Source organism: Procambarus clarkii, chromosome 35 (genome assembly GCF_040958095.1).
Source record: "Procambarus clarkii isolate CNS0578487 chromosome 35, FALCON_Pclarkii_2.0, whole genome shotgun sequence".
Lineage (NCBI taxonomy): Eukaryota > Metazoa > Arthropoda > Malacostraca > Decapoda > Cambaridae > Procambarus > Procambarus clarkii.
In genome coordinates this window covers 36,050,454-36,065,402 of record NC_091184.1, presented here as the reverse complement: position 1 = coordinate 36,065,402, position 14,949 = coordinate 36,050,454, and the positions used below count along the sequence as shown (strand labels likewise).

General features: G+C 49.1%; 1 protein-coding gene across 5 annotated transcripts in view; it reads left to right on the top strand.

Annotated features, from left to right (window-relative positions):
- LOC123768427 (amyloid beta A4 precursor protein-binding family B member 1-interacting protein) overlaps positions 1-14,949 on the top strand; it is a 548,298-nt gene that overhangs the window by 197,276 nt on the left and 336,073 nt on the right. For all 5 annotated transcript variants that reach the window (XM_069336331.1, XM_069336330.1, XM_069336336.1 and 2 more), the window contains exon 2: positions 523-664. In XM_069336331.1, coding sequence (XP_069192432.1) covers positions 523-664 — 142 coding nt within the window. The remainder of the gene's footprint in view (positions 1-522; positions 665-14,949) is intronic.

Here is a 14,949-nt window from a genome sequence, read left to right as displayed (position 1 = left end):
GTCTCTCCTGGTAATGGACTTGCTGGGAGGACGATTGGCACACCGTCGAATCGCAGCCTCCGGTTGTATCTTCAACTTCTACTTACCTACTCTTTAATTTTTTCCTCTATCTGTGTACCTTATCATTTCCTCAAAGATCTTGTATGTCGGGATCATGTGTGTGTGATGTTTAGGGTAGTGTGTATGTGTTGTACTGCAAGGTATTGCCAATGACATGTGTTGCAGAGTACTGATGGTGATGTTGCAGAGTACTGATAGTGATGTTGCAGAGTACTGATAGTGATGTTGTAGAGTACTGATGGTGAGTGTTGTTGCAGAGTACTAATAGTGAGTGATGTTGCAGAGTACTAATAGTGAGTGTTGTTGCAGAGTATTGATGGTGAGTGTTGGTGTACTGATAGTGTTGGTGTACTGATAGTGAGTGGTGGTGTACTCATGGTGAGTGTTGGTGTACTGACAGTGAGTGTTGGTAGAGAGTACTGACAGTGAGTGTTAGAGTACTGATAGTGAGTGTTGTGACAGGTCGTGTGGCGGCGTGGAGGTGTACGGGAGCGAGGGGGACGTGGACAGCGAGGGCGAGGAGGCCGTGGCGCCGCTCGACGCCCTCGACAACGCCCAGGCCCTCCTCGACACCTGGCTCGGCGAGCTCGACCAACTCCAGATGGTGAGTGTTCTCCTGTTTTGTTGCCCTCTCCAGGGAACTCGGTCCACTACGGGCTCGCCATAGCCCGTGCTACTTGGAACTTTCTGTTCTAGGTAGCGAATCTTAAATAACAACATCTCTGTAAGGAAGGCCAGGTGAATAAGGAGAGGGAGGTGCATAAGGGGAGACAGGTATATAAGGAGAGGCAGGTGTATAAGGGGAGGGAGGAAGGTGTATAAGGGAAGGCAGGTGTATATTGGAGGGGGAAGAGGTAGGTGTATACGTAAGGGAGAGAGAGCTGAATAAGGGAGGGCAAGGAGCTGCTGTTTAAGGAAAGGGACCAAAATAAGGATAGTTGAATAAATATGAAGTAAGGGGCGACGCTTCCAAAACTATTGACAAAGTTAAATACACCAAATTTTTTAGAGAACTGCTTAGCAGAAAAGTATGTCCTGTCATCGTTAGATATATGTATTTATTTCTTATCGGGTATGCAAATTAGCCGTGGAATGAAGCAATGTTTAAGAAAATTTATCTCTAAAGATTTTTGTCTAACAAAGTGGTGTTTTTAGTCCAGTTTGTGTTTGTTGTTTATCTTGATCCATTGTTAAGTGTTAAAGAGCTTGTTTGATTTGATAAGACTTGTTTGATCAAGATCCCAGTGTAAACTCACTGGAATGAGAAGGAGAAAATTACTTGAAGAATAACAGAGAATGAACATAATTCTCTGTTGTTACTCTTGGTGGGGCGGTGACTTGCATGTACGGGGGTGTTGGTGGCACTCATGTACACCTGCATGTACGGGGGTGTTGGCACTCATGTACACCTGCATGTACGGGGGTGTTGGTGGGACTCATGTACACCTGCATGTACGGGGGTGTTGGGACTCATGTACACCTGCATGTACGGGGGTGTTGGTGGGACTCGTGTACACCTGCATGTACGGTGGTGTTGGGACTCATGTACACCTGCATGTACGGGGGTGTTGGTGGGACTCGTGTACACCTGCATGTACGGGGGTGTTGGGACTCGTGTACACCTGCATGTACGGGGGTGTTGACACTCATGTTACACCTGCATTTACGGGGGTGTTGGGACTCGTGTACACCTGCATGTACGGGGGTGTTCGGACTCGTGTATGTGGGTGTTGGCACTCATGTACACCTACATGTATGTGGGTGTTGACCCGCATGTATGTGGGTGTTGGCACTCATGTACACCTGCATGTACGGGGGTGTTGGCACTCATGTACACCTGCATGTACGGGGGTGTTGGGACTCATGTACACCTGCATGTACGGGGGTGTTGGGACTCGTGTACACCTGCATGTACGGGGGTGTTGACACTCATGTTACACCTGCATTTACGGGGGTGTTGGGACTCGTGTACACCTGCATGTACGGGGGTGTTGGGACTCATGTACACCTGCATGTACGGGGGTGTTGACACTCCTGTACACCTGCATGTACGGGGGTGATGGTGGAATGGTTGTGGGTGTTGATAGGGGATGGTTGTGGTAGTAGAGAAGGGGAGAGGGAGGGGAGGGGGGGTGTTGTGGTGGAGTGGAGAGCAGGGGGTGGGGGGGGGAGTTGATGGTGTGGTAGTTGTGCCGGGGAAGAAGATGGTGGTGGTGGCGTCAATCACTGGTGTAGTTAAGGAAGCAGGAGACGCAAGGGGGGGGGAGGGGCTTGCTGAAGCTTATTATATGAATTACCAGTTAAGTGGCGTGACTTACTCCACTGAAGGACTCTGAGGAGAGTGAGGGGATGAGGTAGATAACAAGTGAGGTAGATAACGAGTGAGGTAGATAACGAGGCTTCTCACACAGTGCTGGAGATCATTGGCTGGCTTAAGTTAGTTTAATAAGTTTAGTAAAGATCCTATAACTCTCATTGGCTTAGCTTTGCTGTCACAGTTTACATGTAGCGAGGTGTACCGGCGATGTAAACTGCCGCAGATAGGACCGCCATCTTCACTACCCGTAGCGTCAGGTAAACTTATATGTTGGTTTGCATGTCGGGCCAGTATGGTTGTAATGGCTATGTTTGGTCTGCGGGCCGCGGCAAGCAACAGCCTTCTAGATCAAACCTCTTGTGTGACCTCCCGGTCTCTGGTGGTGCCAGGTGTGTCCTGTCGTGGTTGGTCTTCCCGCCTGGTCAGGCAGGTACCGGGATCTACCGGGATCTACTGGTACCTGGATCTACTGGTAGATTCCGGTACCTGGTTAAGCAGGTACCGGGATCTCCTGGTCAAGCAGGTACCGGGATCTCCTGGTCAAGCAGGTACCGGGATTTACCAGGATGTTTAAGGCTAACTTACACTTATTTACAAAACTTTCAGATTTGTACAAGATTAAATATGGTATACCGAGAGAGTAAACTTGTGTAGAGTCCTGGTGGGATGAGACAGTAAACTTGTGTAGAGTCCTGGTGGGATGAGACAGTAAACTTGTGTAGAGTCCTGGTGGGATGAGAGAGTAAACTTGAGTAGAGTCCTGGTGGGATGAGACAGTAAACTTGTGTAGAGTCCTGGTGGGATGAGAGAGTAAACTTGAGTAGAGTACTCCACGTGTACTCACCCTGAGTGCCCATGCCTAGGCCGTCGTGCGCATGCGTACCTCTATTAATAAACAATAACTCAGCTCAGCAAATAAAGTGAATACAAAGGTAGAGGAGTAGAGGTAGAGAGAGAGGAGGAGAGGTAGAGAGGGAGGAAGAGAGGTAGAGAGAGAGAGGAGGAGAGGTAGAGGAGTAGAGGTAGAGGAGTAGAGGTAGAGAGAGAGGAGGAGAGGTAGAGAGAGAGGAGGATAGGTAGAGAGAGAGGAGGAGAGGAGAGGTAGAGAGAGAGGAGGAGAGGTAGAGAGGGAGGTAGAGAGAGAGAGGAGGAGAGGTAGAGGAGTAGAGGTAGAGGAGTAGAGGTAGAGAGAGAGGAGGAGAGGTAGAGAGAGAGGAGGAGAGGTAGAGAGAGAGGTGGAGAGGTAGAGGGAGAGGAGGAGAGGTAGAGGGAGAGGAGGAGAGGTAGAGGTAGAGAGGAGAGGTAGAGAGAGAGAGGAGAAGTAGAGGAACCCAGATCAATAGACACTGCTCATTCGGAGGGGAAATTGTAGGGAAGAGCTCGATGGAAGATTGATTATAGGGCGATTGAAAGTGGCTGGAGAGGGGGAGTGATAGGTGGGGCTCAGGGAGAGGGGGGAAGGTTGAGGAGGAGGTCCCCGGGGAGGCGGCGAACATTGGGGAAAATATATAGTACATCTCATCAAAAAAATATTACAGACCGATAGCACTAACATCACACATCATAAAAATCTTTGAGAGAGTGCTAAGAAGTAAGATCACAAAATACATGGAATCACAGCATCTCCATAACCCCGGACAACATGGTTTCAGAACAGGGCGCTCTTGCCTGTCGCAGTTGCTGGACCACTATGATATGGCATTAGATGCCATGGAAGACAAACAAAACGCTGATGTAATTTACACTGATTTCGCCAAAGCCATCGACAAATGTGACCATGGTGTTATTGCACATAAAATGTGTGCAAAAGGAATTACCGGAAAAATAGGCAGATGGATCTACAATTTCCTGACCAACAGAACCCAATGTGTAATAGTCAACAAAATACAATCCGGTCCATCAACCGTGAAGAGCTCAGTCCCCCAGGGTACTGTGCTTGCTCCAGTACTCAGTCCCCCAGGGTACTGTGCTTGCTCCAGTACTCAGTTCCCCAGGGTACTGTGCTTGCTCCAGTACTTTTTCTCATCCTCATATCGGACATAGACCAGAACACAACCTATAGCACTGTATCATCCTTTGTAGCTGACACTAGGATGTTTATAAGAGTAGACAACATAGAGAGCACAGCAAACCTCCAATCAGAAGTAAATCAGGTCTTTAAATAATCTATAGAAAATAATATGGTATTATGGTATGGTGAAGATAAGTTCCGGCTCCTGCACTACGGAGAAAATGAAAATATAAAAACAGAAATAACATACAAAACGGAGTCAAATCATAACATAGAACGAAAAGGCAATGTAAAGGATCTGGGTGTACTCATGTCAGAAGACCTTACCTTTAAAGAACACAATAAAGTATCCGTCACAACTGCAAGAAAAATGACAGGTTGGATAACAAGAACTTTTCACACTAGAGATGCTATACCGATGATGATACTCTTCAAGACGCTATTGCTCTCTAGAGTGGAGTACTGCTGCACAATGACAGCCCCTTTCAAAGCTGGAGAAATTGCTGACCTGGAGAGCGTGCAGAGATCCTTTACTGCTAGAATCCACTCGGTAAAACATCTAAACTATTGGGACCGACTAAAATGTCTAAATCTGTATTCTCTTGAGCGCAGGCGAGAGAGATACATAATAATTTACACGTGGAAAATAGTAGAGGGGCTGGTCCCAAACCTGAGCACAGAAATAACCCCCACATGAGACCAGAAGGCATGGCAGGATGTGCAGAATACCCCCGTTGAAGAGCAGAGGTGCAACAGGTACTCTGAGAGAGAACTATCAACATCAGAGGCCCGAGACTGTTCAACACGCTTCCACTACACATAAGGGACATAACTGGCCGACCCCTCACAGTGTTCAAGAGAGAACTGGATAAGCACCTCCAAAGGATACCTGATCAACCAGGCTGTGACTCATACGTCAGGCTGCGAGTAGCCGCGTTCAACAGCCTGGTTGACCAGTCCGGCAACCAGGAGGCCTGGTCGACGACCGGGCCGCGGGGACGCTAAGCCCCGAAATCATCGCAAGGTAACCATAAAATAGGAGGAAGTTCCCGGGGGAGGAGCGAGGGAGGGGAAAAGTGTGTTTAACAATAGTAACATAATGACGATGGAACACGTATTGCTCTCTCCCCCTCTAGTACCTCTCTCTAGTACCCCTCTCTAGTACCCCCTCTCTAGTACCCCAGAATACTGTGTAGTATTCACCTATGGCCACTCATGTATTCACCTAGCTGTGTTTGCGGGGGTTGAGCTTTGCTCTTTCGGCCCGCCTCTCAACTGTCAATCAACTGTTTACTAACTACTATTTTTTTTTCCACACCACACACACGTGTGTGTTGGTGCAGGTGAAACAAACAGTTTAGACGCGGGAAATATAGTATGTTGCGATAGCAGGCGGGCTGCCTGCTTTGCTGACACCATGTTATGATAGCAGGCGGGCTGTCCGCCTTGCTGCCACAATGTTATGATAGCAGGCGGGCTGTCCGCCTTGCTGCCACAATGTTATGATAGCAGGCGGGCTGTCCGCCTTGCTGCCACAATGGTATGATAGCAGGCGGGCTGTCCGCCTTGCTGCCACAATGGTATGATAGCAGGCGGGCTGTCCGCCTTGCTGCCACAATGTTATGATAGCAGGCGGGCTGTCCGCCTTGCTGCCACAATGGTATGATAGCAGGCGGGCTGTCCGCCTTGCTGCCACAATGGTATGATAGCAGGCGGGCTGTCCGCCTTGCTGCCACAATGGTATGATAGCAGGCGGGCTGTCCGCCTTGCTGCCACAATGTTATGATAGCAGGCGGGCTGTCCGCCTTGCTGCCACAATGTTATGATAGCAGGCGGGCTGTCCGCCTTGCTGACACAATGTTATGATAGCAGGCGAGCTGTCCGCCTTGCTGCCACAATGTTATGATAGCAGGCGAGCTGTCCGCCTTGCTGCCACAATGTTATGATAGCAGGCGGGCTGTCCGCCTTGCTGCCACAATGTTATGATAGCAGGCGGGCTGTCCGCCTTGCTGCCACAATGTTATGATAGCAGGCGAGCTGTCCGCCTTGCTGCCACAATGTTATGATAGCAGGCGGGCTGTCCGCCTTGCTGCCACAATGTTATGATAGCAGGCGGGCTGTCCGCCTTGCTGCCACAATGTTATGATAGCAGGCGGGCTGCCCGCTTATTGGTACTTATTTTCCATGATTTTGCAAAGTCGTTTATGAATTATCACGTCGCCTTAGTTTTGCTGGCGAATAATGCCTTTTATTGTCCAGGTTGGCATAAGTGATGTGTTCCCCCCTTCCCTTCAAGCCCTTAATAACTCCATCCCTGGAAACTCCTAGTAACGCCCTAACCCAGCCCCTAGTAACTCCCTAACCCAGCCCCTAGTAACTCTCCCTTTCTCCCAGTCACTAGTCACTCCCTTCCTCTCTCCCAGTCACTAGTCACTCCCACCCCACGTCCCAAGAGACAGTTCCTCCTGGGTAACTACTCCAACAGTCTCCCAGCCACGACGCTGGCTCCTTTTTCACAACCGTGGGTGTTGAAGCCAGTCACACATGGCGGTCTAAACTCATATTTGTTCAGTGTTTCTCTGGTGGTGATCCCTGTCCCTCCGGAGGATGGCACAGAACCTCGGTGTTGTTATGTGGGGGACCAGACTCCATGACGACTGGTGGGTTGTGGAGAGTGGGTGTGTTGTGGGGGAGTGTTGGTGGGTTGTGGGGGAGTGTTGGTGGGTTGTGGGGGAGTGTTGGTGGGTTGTGGGGGAGTGTTGGTGGGTTGTGGGGGAGTGTTGGTGGGTTGTGGGGGAGTGTTGGTGGGTTGTGGAGAGTGGGTGTGTTGTGGGGGAGTGTTGGTGGGTTGTGGCGGTGTGTTGGTGGGTTGTGGAGAGTGGGTGTGTTGTGGGGGAGTGTTGGTGGGTTGTGGGGGAGTGTTGGTGGGTTGTGGCGGAGTGTTGGTGGGTTGTGGAGAGTGGGTGTGTTGTGGGGGAGTGTTGGTGGGTTGTGGCGGTGTGTTGGTGGGTTGTGGGGGAGTGTTGGTGCGTCGCGAGGGAGTGAGGTCACTGAGCTATGGGGTGCTGAAGGGAGTTTGATTTTCAGAAGGGAAACACTGGTCGAGGGAGCCGTACGGTAAATGGAGTATGCGCTGGAGGGGATGGTAGGGGAGGAGGGTGTTTGGAGGGGGTCGTGGGTGACCGCCCTATGTGTGTGTGTGTGGGGGGGGGGGGCAGGGTGACTCATACTGGGTGTGTTGGGGAAGGGCCAGGCAGGCAGGCAGGCAGGGGCGCCGCCCTCCACTGAGACCGGTTACTGGCCCCCATCTTACAAACTGGTATTGGTCTTGGGTGAAGGGCCAAGTTTGGCACCGTGCCACGATGTGCCATTCAACACAGGACCTCGACGTAAGCCTTATCTTAGAGCTAGAACCTTATCTGGGGGCCCTCATAGGTTATTAAGATAAACTTGTATAACTGTAAAGTACTTTATATTTCTAAAAAAAATGGGAGTTGCAAGAGTCGGGACCAGGAGCTGAGTTCATGGGCATGTTGTCAATTTCATCAATGTCGGAGGTGTTTTGACTTTGATTTTGCATACGGGAACAAATATTCACTTAAATATTATCATGAACAATACGTGAACAAATATATTATATGTTTTTGTATCTCTTGTTAAGCTTTCTGGTGCTGTTGTATTTCTTCAGTCTGGTGTGATTGCCTCAGCCTCTACTCTATTTTTGTCTCTGTTTAAATTACCTTTTCTTTATTGTCATATTAGTGTTTGCTGAAGTAACTGTTATTATTTTCCTCCTTCTATAATGTCGTCTTCGATCCCTTTTCTAAGTTAATCCAATGAGCTTGTGATCTGAGTATGAGGTGTCTCCTGGGGTGTGTCCTGGGGCGTCTCCTGGGGCGTCTCCTGGGGCGTCTCCTGGGGTGTGTCCTGGAGCGTCTCCTGGGTCCCGTCCTCACCTGACATAAGCCAATGTCGTGTAGGTGACCTTCACCTTAATATCCTTTGACGCTCCATAATGTCCTCATCATGTAATGCACCTCGGTCCCACCTCACCTCGGCCCTACCTCACCTCGGCCCCACCTCACCTCGGCCCCACCTCACCTCGGCCCCACCTCACCTCGGCCCTACCTCACCTCGGCCCCACCTCACCTCGGTCCCACCTCACCTCGGCCCACCTCACCTCGGCCCCACCTCACCTCGGCCCTACCTCACCTCGGCCCTACCTCACCTCGGCCCCACCTCACCTCGGCCCCACCTCACCTCGGTCCCACCTCACCTCGGTCCCACCTCACCTCGGCCCCACCTCACCTCGGCCCTACCTCACCTCGGCCCCACCTCACCTTCACCCAGCCCTAAAGAAGCCTCACCCCGCAAGCCACAGGTACAGCCCCGCTCCTGTGCCAGGTAAGTCCACTACGGGCTCACCATAGCCCCTGCTACTTGGAACGTTTTGTTCCCACCAGCTGAATCTTAAACACCACCACCACCAGCGCGCCATTCTTGTTGTGTGTGTTTGAGCTAAACATTTTCACTGTTACATAAACATTTTGTGACTGAAATTCTTGGTGTGTGTTTGAGCTAAACATTTTCACTGTTACATAAACATTTTGTGACTGAAATTCTTGGTGTGTGTTTGAGCTAAACATTTTCACTGTTACATAAACATTTTGTGACTGAAATTCTTGGTGTGTGTTTGAGCTAAACATTTTCACTGTTACATAAACATTTTGTGAGTGAAAGCTAAACAATTTGAGGCCATAATCTACTAAATATAATACATAAAATCAACCCTTAAAATGCACAGATGCGCCGAGGTGTATAAGCTTGGGAAGGGGAGGGGAGGGGGGGGGGGTTCTGGGACCAGTTTGGTTATTAAGTGGCGTGGGTTTGTGGAGTGTTAGTGTGTGTATACTCACCTATTTGAGTCTGCAGGATCGAGCATTGACTCTTGGATTCCGCCTGTGTGTGTGTGTGTATGTGTGTGTATGTGTGTGTGTGTGTGTGTATGTGTGTGTGTGTGTGTGTGTGTGTGTGTGTGTGTGTGTGTGTGTGTGTGTGTGTGTGTGTGTGTGTGTGTGTGTGTGTGTGTGTGTGTACTCACCTAGTTGTACTCACCTAGTTGTGTTTGCGGGGGTTGAGCTCTGGCTCTTTGGTCCCGCCTCTCAACCGTCAATCAACTGGTGTACAGATTCCTGAGCCTATCGGGCTCTATCATATCTACACTTGAAACTGTGTATGGAGTCAGCCTCCACCACATCTCTTCCTAATGCATTCCATTTGTCAACCACTCTGACACTAAAAAAGTTCTTTCTAATATCTCTGTGGCTCATTTGAGCACTCAGTTTCCACCTGTGTGTATGTGTGTGTGTGTGAGTGTGTGTGTGTGTGTGTGTGTGTGTGTGTGTGTGTGTGTGTGTGTGTGTGTGTGCGCCCGTGCCCCCAGTACACTGCCCATCACAGTACAGTGCCTGCAGGTGGGCACCAGGTAGCGAAACAGGGCAGCCCGGGTCCGTAGACTCGCCACTTCATATAGTCTAGGGTAGCTGCACTAATGCAGATGTACCTCATAACTTAATAAAACAAAAAAAAAATCACACACACACACACACACACACACACACACACACACACACACACACACACACACACACACACACACACACACACACATGTGTGTGTTCACTAACGAAGAGGCAGTGGATTACATACTGCATCACAAACACCTACTCAGAGGTAGCGAAAATTACTACAACGTATTTATTGACAAATTCATGACGAAGGAGGAACAGATTGCCCACAGAGCATGCAAACAACAATACGACTCTTCCCATTTGAGCGCAGCTACACACCCCAGTGCTAATCCACCCCATGCTAACCAGCTCACAAGTGCTTCTCAGGTCACCCCTTCCCCAAATCAGCCGCCCCTGCTTATCTCCCCAGCACATCCCTTGACCCCTCTGACCCCGCTGGAGTCAAATTCATCCCACATTCCAAGGACCCCCTCATCACCTCAACCCCCAAAACCCGTCCAGCCCTCATCCCCTCAACCCCCAAAACCCACCCAGCTCTCATCCCCTCAACCCCCAAAACCCATCCAGACCTCATCCCCTCAACCCCAAGAACCCACCCAGACCTCATCCCCTCAACACCCAAAGCCTACCCTGCCCTCACCCCTCCTCATCCCCTCTCCTTCCATGTGACCCCCCACCCTTGCGAGGGAGGTGGGAGGTCCCCCCCACCCCCTCTATCCTTCCCCCTCCCAACCTCTCAACCTCTATCTGTCTCCCAACCTTACGCTATCTCCCAACCCCTCTATGCCCTCCCTAATCTTCAGACCCAGTATGCCCTTCCTACTCCAGACCTACCTACCCAGGCCCTACCCCAGACCCTCCTACCTACCTTCCTAGAAGCCCAGCCCCCAGTAGCCCCCCAAGCACCCCTCCTGAACTCTTTCACCCCCCATACACCCCCCGGACCCCCCCAGACACCCCCCGGATCCCCCCGGACATCCCCCGGACCCTCCCCGCCCCCAGTCATCCCCCAGACACCCCCCAGATCCCCCGGATCCCCTCTGCCCCCAGTCACCCCCCAGACATCCCCCAGATCCCCCCAGACCCCCAGAGAAAGGGAGAACTCTGGTACAAGAGTTTCCATGAAGAATCTCAAGGTTTGGTACACCAATGCTGATGGGGTATCTAATAAAGCAGAAGAGATAAAAGAAAGAGTGAGTGAAGCAGATCCTGACATAGTTGCAATTGTGGAAACTAAAATTAATGACATGATCTCAGATGCAATCTTTCCTGAAGGGTACCAGGTGATACGAAAAGAGAGGACACAGAGACAGGGAGGGGGAGTAGCACTCCTAATAAAGCGGAAATGGAAGTTTGAAGACCTGGGAAATCGAGTTACCAATGAGTGCACAAGCTTCATACATGGAACTCTGACAGTAGATGGGAGGAAGATTGTGATCATGGTAATCTACAATCCCCCACCAAACAGTAGAAGACCCAGGCAGGAGTATGATGACAACAACAAAGCATGTATAGATGAACTGCAGAAGGCAGCAACACTAGCCCACAGAATGAGAGCGAAGCTGCTGATCATGGGGGACCTAAATCATGGAGAGATAAATTGGGAATCAAGGAATCCCCATGGAGGGGACGAAACGTGGGGAGCAAAATTAGTAGATGTTATAGACAGGAATTTCCTGACACAACATGTGAAGGAAGACACAAGGGAAAGAGGAGGAGATGCACCGAGCCTATTAGACCTGATTTTCACCCAGAACGTAGAAGATATCGAGAATTTAGAGCATGAAATACCTCTAGGGGCCAGTGACCATTGTGTCCTAGTCTTTGACTACATGATGGAATTCAAACTTATGACCATGGGACAAGAGATCTGGGAAAGGAGAGCTGACTACAGGAAAGGGGACTATATGAGGATGAGGGACTATCTGGGTGAAGTGCAGTGGGAGGAAGAAATTAGAGGAAAAACAGTCCAAGATATGATGGACCTAGTCATACAGAAATGCCAGGAGGCCGAAGAGAGATTTATACCAACGGTAAAGGGAAAAAATAAGAGGGAATATAATAACCCATGGTTTAATAGACAGTGTCAGGAAGCAAAAATGGCCAGCAGGCGGGAGTGGAGGAAGTACAGAAGACAAAGAACAGAGGACAACAGAAGCAGATACAACAGAGCTAGGAACGATTACATTAACATAAGACGAACATCGGAAAGGGACTATGAGAACGATATTGCAATCAAAGCGAAAAAACAACCTAAGTTACTACACAGTCATATAAGAAGAAAAATGTCAGTGAACGACCAAGTGACAAGACTAAGGAAGACAGAGGGGGCATATACTGAAAGTGACAAGGAAATCTGCGAGGCACTGAATGCCAGTTTCCATGGAGTGTTCACTACCGAGCCTGAGCAGCTCCCATTGTTGGAAGGGGTTACCCTAGATGAAAGACTATCAGATATAGAGGTGACAGCAGAGGAGGTAATGAAACAGTTGACAACTCTAGATGCAACTAAAGCAGTTGGACCAGACAAAGTATCACCGTGGATACTAAAAGAAGCAGCACAGGCCCTCAGCGTGCCTCTGGCAATGATCTTTAATGAGTCACTTATGTCAGGAGAATTGCCCAGTTGCTGGAAGAAGGCAAATGTCGTGCCGATCTTCAAGAAAGGAGATAGGGAGGAGGCACTTAACTACAGACCTGTATCACTGACAAGCATCCCCTGTAAAATACTGGAAAGAATAATTAGGCTACGACTGGTTGCACACCTGGAGAACATTAGGTTTGTGAACAAACATCAACATGGGTTCTGGACAGGGAAATCGTGCCTAACAAACCTTCTGGAATTCTATGATAAAATAACGAGGATAAGACAGGACAGAGATGGTTGGGCAGACTGCATATTTCTGGACTGCCAAAAAGCCTTTGATACAGTACCGCACATGAGACTGCTGTTCAAGCTCGAGAGGCAGGCGGGGGTGGGGGGAAAGGTCCTAGAATGGATAAGGAACTACCTAACAGGAAGGAGCCAAAGAGTTACGGTAAGGGGCGAGAAGTCGGACTGGCGAACAGTAACAAGTGGAGTACCACAAGGATCGGTGCTGGGACCAATTCTATTTCTTGTATATGTTAACGACATGTTTACAGGCGTAGAGTCCTACATGTCGATGTTTGCGGATGATGCAAAGTTGATGAGAAGAGTTGTGACAGATGAGGATTGCAGGATCCTCCAAGAGGACCTGAACAGATTGCAGAGATGGTCAGAGAAATGGCTACTAGAATTCAACACGAGCAAATGTAAAGTTATGGAAATGGGACTAGGAGATAGGAGACCAAAGGGACAGTACACAATGAAGGGGAACAGCCTACCTGTAACGACGCGTGAAAGAGACCTGGGGGTGGACGTAACACCTAATCTATCTCCTGAGGCACATATTAATAGGATAACGACAGCAGCGTACTCTACACTGGCAAAAGTTAGAACATCATTCAGAAACCTAAGTAAGGAGGCATTTAGGGCGCTTTACACTGCCTACGTAAGGCCAGTCTTAGAGTATGCCGCCTCATCATGGAGTCCCCATCTGAAGAAGCATATAATGAAACTGGAAAAGGTTCAGAGGTTTGCAACGAGACTCGTCCCAGAGCTACGAGGGATGGGGTATGAAGAGCGCCTGAGGGAACTGTGCCTTACGACACTAGAAAGAAGAAGGGAGAGGGGGGACATGATAGGAACGTATAAGATACTCAGAGGAATTGACAGAGTGGACATAGACGAAATGTTCACACGGAATAGTAACAGAACGAGAGGACATGGATGGAAGCTTGAAACTCAGATGAGTCACAGAGATGTTAGGAAGTTTTCTTTTAGCGTGAGAGTAGTGGGGAAATGGAATGCACTTCAGGAACAGGTTGTGGAAGCAAATACTATTCATAATTTTAAAACCAGGTATGATAGGGAAATGAGACAGGAGTCATTGCTGTAAACAACCGATGCTCGAAAGGCGGGATCCAAGAGTCAATGCTCGATCCTGCAAGCACATATAGGTGAGTACATATAGGTGAGTACACACACACACACACACACACACACACACACACACACACACACACACACACACACACACACACTCTCACACACACACACACACCAGTTCTTCTCTGCTGTTGACCGTTGCAGAGATTTGCAACCTGAGTCACACCTACCAAAGTGCTGAAATTGTTAAGACACACCATTATTTTTTAAGGAGAGAACTTGTGTATATATATATATATATATATATATATATATATATATATATATATATATATATATATATATATATATATATATATATAACCGAAAACTCAACACCAGTGAAGGATTCGAACCCAGAAAGCCAGGGCTCCATGAACCTCAGCGTATCAAGTACAATACCAACTAGACCATACTGACTGTACAAAAAAGGTTGGCTTTTAACCCAACCTCCCGACAGCACTCGTTGGTCATTGTTAGTGTACAGTTATTAAGGTAGATAACTGTACCCTAAAATAGACCATCGAGTTAAAAGCAACATCAGAGGCCCGAGACTGTTCAACACGCTTCCACTACACATAAGGAACATAACTGGCCGACCCCTCACAGTGTTCAAGAGAGAACTATCAACATCAGAGGCCCGAGACTGTTCAACACGCTTCCACTACACATAAGGGGCATAACTGGCCGACCCCTCACAGTGTTCAAGAGAGAACTATCAACATCAGAGGCCCGAGACTGTTCAACACGCTTCCACTACACATAAGGGACATAACTGGCCGACCCCTCACAGTGTTCAAGAGAGAACTATCAACATCAGAGGCCCGAGACTGTTCAACACGCTTCCACTACACATAAGGGACATAACTGGCTGACCCCTCACAGTGTTCAAGAGAGAACTATCAACATCAGAGGCCTGAGACTGTTCAACACGCTTCCACTACACATAAGGGACATAACTGGCCGACCCCTCACAGTGTTCAAGAGAGAACTATCAACATCAGAGGCCCGAGACTGTTCA